Here is an 8,885-nt window from a genome sequence, read left to right on the forward strand (position 1 = left end):
GTAATATCCCTTCACAGAAATGAACCTCTATTGGTGAAGTGGGCATGCTGCCACTTGAGTACAAATTTTCCCAAACCAGTTCAACCCAACCTGCTGATGAACAAGTTTTGAAGGTTCTTTAATAGAAGAGCAATTTTTGTATTCAATTTTTTTTCATGATTATTTTTGCAAGTAGACAGTTTGATTATTGCCCCCAAGCTACTTTCTTTCTGGATTTACAGTACTATAACACCCCCATCACCACCGATTGAAAACAGCCACCACCGCCGGTTTTAGGACATGTTGGCTTTAACTTGACAGTGATGGGGAATGCCATCACCTCCGGTTCTAGAACCGGCAGTTGTGCTAGCTAAAAAAAAAGAAAAAAGACATGCCCGCTCGCTGCTGCCCGCTCGTCACACCGCCGCGCCCACCTACCACTGCGGCCACACGCACCCTCCCACTCACTGCTCCACGCTGCTGCGCCGCAACCGTAGTCGACCCCGGCGGTAGCCACTCGCGCATGTATCTCCGGCCGTGGCTGCATGCGATCGAGCTCCCGCATGTGGATCTCACGTGCCGAGCTCTCGCGCCGGCCTACGGTCGAGCTCCTGTGGCGGCGGCCGCCCATGTGTGGATCTCCCGCCTGGAGAGAAGAGAGGGGAGAGGAGGAGGGGAGGGGAGGGGCACGGGGGAGAGAAGGAACGGGAGGAGGGCGACGCAGCTGGGGAGAGAAGGTACGGGAGAGGAGAGGAAGGGGGCAGCAGCGTACCCACAGAGGGGGGTTGCAGAGGGGAGAGAAGGATTGAGAGAGTGGGAAAAAATCTAAGGGAGAGGAGTGAGAGAGGGTGAGGGAAATTAAAAATAGATGGTGAACACATCACCTGCGGATTTGATTTGAACCGGCGGTGATGCTCGGCATCATCGCCGGGTCGTAATACAAACTGGCAGTGATGTGCACCATCACCGCTGGTTTGAATAAAAGTAGCAGTGATGGGGTGTTTGCGATGATGGATACTGTAGTAGTGTTACAAAGCATTGCCCAAGCAGCATCGACGGTCTTTTTTGCATTAATGTTGGGCCCTCTCCATAAGGAGTGTATCATGTACTTGTCCATTTTCTTTCATGACTGTATCATTGACCTTGAAAAGTGAACATACAGAAGGTTGCCAAAAAAATTTGCAAGAGTTCATTAGGGTTAGTCTGCTAGGCTGCTAGCTTGTGAAAGAAATGAGAGAAGCACCGTTCTGTCCTTTCAAACTCAGTCACCACTCACTAGTGGCCTAGTCAAAGAGAAGATCTAGTGTTAATATGTTACCATGGGTTACTGGGCTATACCGTGCTACCACATGGGGAAAAAACACCTCTAACAGTCCATCACAACTTTATCAAAAAAATATGAATAAATAGAGCATCCAAACATATGTGATCTGTCGCCATGCAAACTTTAAGGTTAAAAAAAGGGGCAATTGTGTTTTTGCCCTTATTTTAAACTCCAATTGCGATTTTACCCTCATTATTGTTGACTTTGCATTCTTACACCTACTGTTTCAAAACGAAGCTGCCGTTTACCCCTATTTGTGACACTGTGAGCTGCATCCCAAATAAAAAAATTAAAAAAATAACTAAAACCATGAGAAAAGACAAATATACCCCTTATGCTTATCTCTTCTCCCCCCGCAGGTCTGGTCAGAACTCTCTCTCATCTCTCCTTTCTCGCGCGACTGGAACCTGGAGTGGCAGTGGTGGCGGCGGTCCTTCGGAGCGGGCGCGCGCACGGCCAAGAAGCAGGGGGCAGGAAGGGTCGCGCGGCTCGGCTGCCAGGGAGGAGTCGCCAGCGGCATTGACGCTTGCATGCCCCGGCCGTCGCCCGTCGCTTTGCTGTTGCGGGCCAGCCTCGCCCCTGTTCTCTCGCGCGATATCCCAAGCCAGCAGGGAGCAGAAGCATCAGGCGCCGGCCAGGAGGGGCTGCGCGCCCGGCGGCCAGGGCTGCGGCGCCGGCGGCCAGGATTTTTGGGAATGCCTCCGGTCTTATGACAAATATGCTCAAATCAGATATGTACTTCATACAATGTGAGCATCATCAAGATCAATTGATAACAAAGCGATGTCAATCAATAGATCAATTGGTGAGCATCATCAAGATCGACATTTCCAACTAGAGAGCAGCCCATGTAACTCGGGGAATCGCTTGATGAATTCCTTTTCATCATACATATAGGTGTTAGTCAGCAACTCTTTTCGTTTGTTTCTCTCGTCAGCCAAGTGCAGATAGAGTATACGTGTAACTTTTCTCTCTTCTACAATTAATGAAAAGGCTTGCTCCTAATTGCTCAATAAAAAATACTGTCAATTTCTTGTTCATATTGTTATTGAAATGTTGTTGCAATATAGTGGCAAATAAGAGTATATTCACAAAGTTCTAAAAAAAATAGGGGTATATTCAAAGGGCAAAATTGTCTTCTTTAACACTGTTAGGTGTTGTTGACAGACTAGGGGTAAAACGAGGCTTCGTTTTGAAACAGTAGGGGTAAGAATGCAAAGTGAACAAAAATGAGGGTAAAATCGCAATTGGGGTTGAAAATAAGGGCAGAAACACAATTGCCCCAAACTATGCAAGCAGCATGTGAATAATTGCAGTTTGTGTTTTCAGACATAAAGAGTTGCACCCGCAACTATTCATACATTGGTGTCTCTTTAATGTTTGCTCTTGCACAATTTTTTTTTGTTCAACTTTGAATTTTCCATGATGATAGATGCTTGCATGCTCTATGCATCCCTATTTTCTATGAAATTTTTATGTACACTTAGAGGGTATCATACCTTGGTAGCACGGTAGCAGTAGATACGACAAGGAGAGAACCCTTCTTGCATTGGAAAGTTCTTGCCGAAGTAACAAGTTCCTTATTTTTTATGGGATAAAGATTTCTTTATCTAAAAACTCACATTTTATATTGTTATATTCGCATATTCTAAGACTAGTTTAATCATCCCTTGTGATGGTGCCATACGTCATCAGCACAATTTGCCACTGCATTTTCACTTGGTCCCCCAAACTCCCAAAGGCAAGACCGCAAGAATGAAGCTGAGCAGGCCGCAGCATTTGATCTAGGTAGCTACCGCACCACAGACACGGCGAGCAACACGACAGATGTACAGGGTCGTGATTGGCCAGTCGTGCTCGTGCGGTCGCGTCCTGCTGAGCACACAACCAAACTGAAGAACTCCAAGATCACTGCATAGATGAACTTTGGGAACTGCTCGTGAATGAACTAACATTACAGAACGCTTCAAGAACACTGAGCAAGCATTGTCCCTGATCAAGTTCTTCTAGGGAGCTGCTCGTGAATGAACTGGCAGTATAGATGGATGTGATCCAATACAAGAACAGGAGGCAAAAACAAGGGCAGCTGGCACTGAAAGTTTAGACCAACATCGACAGAACAGGAGCAAACTCAAACAGTTTGGGCACTTCATAATTCCTTGGGACCTAGCTCATAATTAGCAAAAGGACATCTATTAACTCTAAACCATTTGCCTCTCCCACATACTTCAGATACAGCTTGGGCAACAGCTAATGAGGGAAGCTCCATCTTCTCAAGGAGTAGGGCAGATTCTGTACAAATTTTTGACACCTAAACACTAGCTATTCTTTCTCATTATTGCGAGATATCTTCAAGGATTCAACAGCTTTCGTGCAAATTTCAATCAGAACAACAGTATAGATGGATGAGATCCATTAAAAGGAAATATGAGTGCTCAACATGAGGTTATGTGGCAAAACTATATACATGTAGACGAAAGGGACAGGTAGATTACCATCTCTGTTCTCAAGGCGGTAAGGCGGACACCTAGCAAGGTGGGGCGGCTGGATGCCTAGGCGAGCAAGGCGGGCGCCTAGGCGAGCAAGGCGCAAATCGGTGGACGGCGCATGGACGCCTAGGTGTCGCCTAGGCGACGCCTTGAGAACAGAGATTACCATAAAGCAGATTCTATCTCTACATTCTCTGGCTCCAGTTTCAGACCATCAAGAAAAGCACCACATGCTTTTTCATAATCCTAAAGATAAAAAGATTAAGAACATGAAAAATGATTTGGCACAGAAACTGATTATTTCAACTAACCTTCAGTAACATTTGGGCAGCTCCTTCACGGTAGCAGGCTTTCGACCAGCCAGGTCGCATAGACTTGCAAGCTACAGCATCAGTCAAGGCCTTCTTCCCATTACCCAAACGAAGCCTGCAAAGGCTCCTATTTGAGAACAAGGTTGCATCATCGGGGTCAAGATCAATCGCCTATAACCAGCAAAAAGGAGTAGCAATTAGCAAAATTGTGCCAATCATTCTCAAGTTTGCTCAGAATCGCCTATAACTAGTTGCATCACTAAATGTGATGTAACTTCATAAAAATTTGTGCAATGTACGCCAGGCAGCTTATCATTGATACTTGCAAGCATATTCAGATGAAAACAGATCAGCTGAGTCAAAGTTCTTAATTTACAAAAACTAGTATGTTGGTGAATATCGCTCAAGCACATAATATAGGCCATGGACATAAAAGTACAAAATAAAGGAAGGAAATAAGTGGAAATAAATCAAGAACTCGGTTGTTGATTTATGTGAGCTGATTGGCAAGCCTCATGGCCTTTATATCAGCCTACCGAACAAATATGCTTCTGGGTTGTCTTATCGCTGAAGATTAAAAATCTTGCAACATTGTCTTAGGACTAGTTGCTCTTCTGCTTCAAAAAAAAGGGAGTGCAAAATGGATGGAAGTATAGGTGTAGGAAGCAAACAACTGCAGTATATGGATCTTCCTGAAACCACACCAGTATAAGTTGTCAGTGTTATAACAATGTTATTGGTTTCATTTTATCCCAACAGACATAACATGTTGCCGTCAACATTAAAGAGTATGTTTCACCACAAGAATATGCTCAGCATGACTATCGACTTTCCTTACCACAAGAAATTAATAACCACACAAACTATTTGAGGTAGAATTCAGCACCAGCCAAGCTACCACCAGTGGCCAGTAAAAGGATTTTCTTATTGTTTTCTAATTGTTTTAAGTCAGAAATGTCTAAAGGAGAGAGGGAAACCCACCATTGGAAACTGCATTGGAGAAAATGTTACTAACTACGAACACTTCTCCCTGTACTGACGCTAATAATAACTGTATAAACCATTCAGGTTCCCTACTAAGCTACTGCCAGTGACAATTATTGGTATATTTGTTTTCTGTTGTCCTAGTCCGAAACGTGGAGAGGAAACTAAACCAGGAAAAACACAGGAAAGATTAAACAAGTGAAATGCAAAAAATACCTCAGTGTAAACTTCTGCTGAAAGATAATCCTTGTTCTTAACTGCTTCATGTCCTTGAAACTTTAAATTAGCAAGCATCACTTTATACATATCCTCGCCCTAAAACACAGAAAAAATTAAAGAAAAAAATTTCATTAGCAACATTCTAACCTTGCTAAGTACGTACCACCCTGACGAAATCTTTGCAAGAAGTCAATTCATAATTTAATCACTTGTGAAATCGCTATGAATATTGACATAGCACCTCAAGTATCTCCTCAATTTGCTTCACTTCAACGCTTTGAAAACTATGGTAGTACTGTTCGACTAGTTTTGCTTCTTTTTGCTTAATCAGCATATCCACATTACCTCCCATGTGGTCTACTATATTCTAGAGAATCTCAACAATCAACTCGTTGCTAAAAAGTATTAACATCTCCGCCAATTTATTAGTGGCCAGAGTTCACAAGTCTCAACACCTGAAGGAACCAGAAACAGATTCTACAAAACCTAAATACAAACCCTGTGAATTAGCCACAACCAGCATTGGAAAACGACATAATAGGGAAGAGCAAGCAAACCTATGTCCCAAGTCCCAACCCACCCTAACATATGACTAATATATATTTCCTCCCCTACAATCTTATCTTATATCTCGATTACCCTACATCCCTACCCTACCCTATCATATGACTACTATATGTTTCCTCCTCTGCAATCTTTTTTTCTAAATTACTGGATGGTCAACTCCATCAGAATTGCATCAAGATCAGGTAATCAACTCTGGCGGCTCATTTTGTTGGGGCAAATTGGTGAGAGGGTATGCAAGTTTAGAAGTGAGAGCATCTAATTTTTATTTGGTGGGAATAGGAGTTTTAGTGGGATGGGGAATGGGAGCTTAGTCCCATCAGTGACTTACTAGGGGGAGGGGTGTGAATTGTGCTTTAAGTGAAAGATCGATGGATCACAACCATTCATCATTACTTACGGTACAATTTCACACTCTCAAACACAAAACCTAACAGAGAATAAAAATTCTCTTTTGAACTCTCCATCTTAATTCCCATCACAACCCAAAAAAAAAGATATTGGGACTAGAAGTCTAACTCCCATGGGAATTCCATATGTCAACTCTCATCTCTAATTTTCCATGTTCTTTCCCATGGCTTGCCAAACCTACCGTAGGGGTAAGGCTAACAAAAAAAATCAAAAGACTCCACAACACAACCATTATATACAGTAGGCACAAAAATCATATATAGTCCAAGTTGCAATGCTAAAACCTTTTTTATTACAGAGAGAGGCACCATGGTAAAAGCACACAAGTAAAACTTGCAGATGTATTGCCATCAAATGGTTATGACATAAGCACTATTGAGCTGTAGAACATTACAGGACAGGTAAAGGTATATACTTCTCTCAAATAAATTCTGACAAATGACTTAGCCACAATACATATATGAATGCCAAGTCACACATCTTTAAATCACTATAAATAAATTCTTGCATCTGGATAGCTAGAACACTACACTTAATATTCATGATAGGTCTACATTTGTTAAGCCTCATTTAAGCCTTTAAGGGGAGATTGAAGTTTATTAGTCAAGCATTTGCATCCAAGTTAGGAAAATTGATTCCAGAAACACTGAGAATCACTGAACCAGCAAACATTAACACACAAAACAATTGACATAAATAGAAATGTACTTTTCTTGAGAATACCTTGAGTGCAGGCTTTGAATTTGCGTAACTAATAATTCCATCAACACTCCAATCACACACGCCTGGAATATGGGCAGTGACTGGAAATAGCATCTCAACATCTTCCCTCCTACTATAACGTGCAGCATTTTCTATTGGAGTGAATCCAAACTACCAAAAAAACAAGAAGAATTAACTTAGCTGCTGCACTTGCTCGAGGGCATTGCAAAATAGCAGAATAATACTCACATGAAAGGTAGATAGACAAGTGTTGACCACAAGTGTATAACATATGACAAAACTAGTACATTAATAATTAAGAAGATCAACATTATGCAGAAACTATAGACTTATAGAGGGAAGTCATTTTGTGCAAGGATATCGCGGCATTGGTGTAACGAATATAGTAATATGGTATAGAGAACTTTACTAGAATTTTATTCAAGGAAATCTGCTTAGTACTTCAATAGGATTTTCTTACATGCTATAAGGTATAACGAACATCTATATAGCATCAAAGTAGATTAGTAGAGGTCCAAACGTACACCATCGCGAGCATTAGGATCTGCACCAGCCTCAACTAAGCACTTCAGGATGTCAGTTAAGCCATCAGTAGCAGCAAGTGCTAAGGGTGTTTCCGTACCAATACCCTGCACATCAGCACCAGCCTAACAAGACAAGATAGTGTCAAATGAATCCTTCGAACAACATATGTAAAGTGCAATTAGTGAATGCCATAGCCTCTGATCCTACATTTTCAACATAAATTCAATGCAGTAACTCTTTGTGTTAGTGTGCTGTAAACCATAAAGTTGATACAAGCTGAAAATGGCATACCTCAATAAGGAACATTGTTGGAGTATATTGAGCCCATGTGTATAGAGGCCCATCTAGAGGCTCATGTGTAGGTACTATATATGCCCACCCTTCTAGGGTTGGAGGAATACAAGGATTATTCTCTCCTACATGGTATCTTTAGCCTAGGTTTTCTCCCTCTTCTCTCTCCACTCCCCAGCCCGCCGCCGCCGCCGGCCACCATGGCCGGCCGCCGGCCCCTCCTCCTCCTCCCCTCTCCTCCTTCCCCTCCCTCTCTTCCCTCCCTTCCCCTCTCTCTGCGCCGGTGCCCTGGCTTGCCAGGCCCGCCGCCTCCCTGGCCCTGCTCGATCCCGAGCAGGGCAGGGCTGCCGCCGCCAGCAGGGGCCTGGGGGACGCCGGATCCGTCGCCCACGAGGCCGTCGCCGCCGCCGGATCTGCGCTTCCTAGGCCTGGAGCCGCGCCTCCTCTGCTCGGGGCTGGTTCCTCTGCTCCGACGCCGCCGCCCACCTGGAGCAGCGCCACCGCCGCCTGGGGCCGCCCTGCTGCCGCGCTGGCCGCCCAGGCTGGCCCTGGCGCGGGCGCAGGCACGGGCGGAGCCCAGGCCGGGGCTGCAGCCGCCGCCGCCGCCGCCAAGGGCCGCCCTGCCGCCGCGCTGGCCGCCCAGGCTGGCCCTGGCGCGGGCACAGGCGCGGGCGGAGCCCAGGCCGGGGCTGCAGCCGCCGCCGCCCAGGCCGTTCCCGGGGCCAAATCCTCCTCTGCTCTGTCTGGAGCTGCCTGGAGCAGCACCACCGCCGCCGGATCCGTCGGAACCGGTGCTCCTCCGGCCGCCCAGGCCACCGCCGCTGCCCAGGGCGCGGGCCGCGCATGGCCTGCCCAGGCAGACATTGCCCTGGCCGCCGGGCATGCGTGGCCTGCCCAGGCTGCCATTGCTGCCCTGGCCGCCCAAGGCGCGTGGCCCACCACAGCTGCTGCCTCCGCGGGCACCGCGGGACCTGCCGTCGCCCTGCTGCCACACACCCCCTCCTCTGCCTGGGCCGCGAGGCCGCATATCCGGCCTGATACCGCCCTACAGCCCGTCGCCCGCCG

At 45.8% G+C, this 8,885-nt stretch overlaps 1 protein-coding gene across 1 annotated transcript; it reads right to left on the reverse strand.

Moving 5' to 3' along the window:
- Positions 1 to 3,219: 3,219 nt before the first annotated feature.
- Positions 3,220 to 7,835, reverse strand: LOC120653495 (hsp70-Hsp90 organizing protein 1-like). Its single transcript, XM_039931229.1, has 6 exons — positions 7,821 to 7,835; positions 7,529 to 7,651; positions 7,005 to 7,154; positions 5,304 to 5,402; positions 4,104 to 4,274; positions 3,220 to 4,038 (listed from the first exon to the last, which is right to left on the reverse strand). The coding sequence occupies exons 1-6, from the start codon at positions 7,833 to 7,835 to the stop codon at positions 3,955 to 3,957; spliced, it is 642 nt and encodes a 213-aa protein (XP_039787163.1). The 3' UTR covers positions 3,220 to 3,954.
- Positions 7,836 to 8,885: the final 1,050 nt, after the last annotated feature.

This window comes from Panicum virgatum, chromosome 1N (assembly GCF_016808335.1).
Source record: "Panicum virgatum strain AP13 chromosome 1N, P.virgatum_v5, whole genome shotgun sequence".
Lineage (NCBI taxonomy): Eukaryota > Viridiplantae > Streptophyta > Magnoliopsida > Poales > Poaceae > Panicum > Panicum virgatum.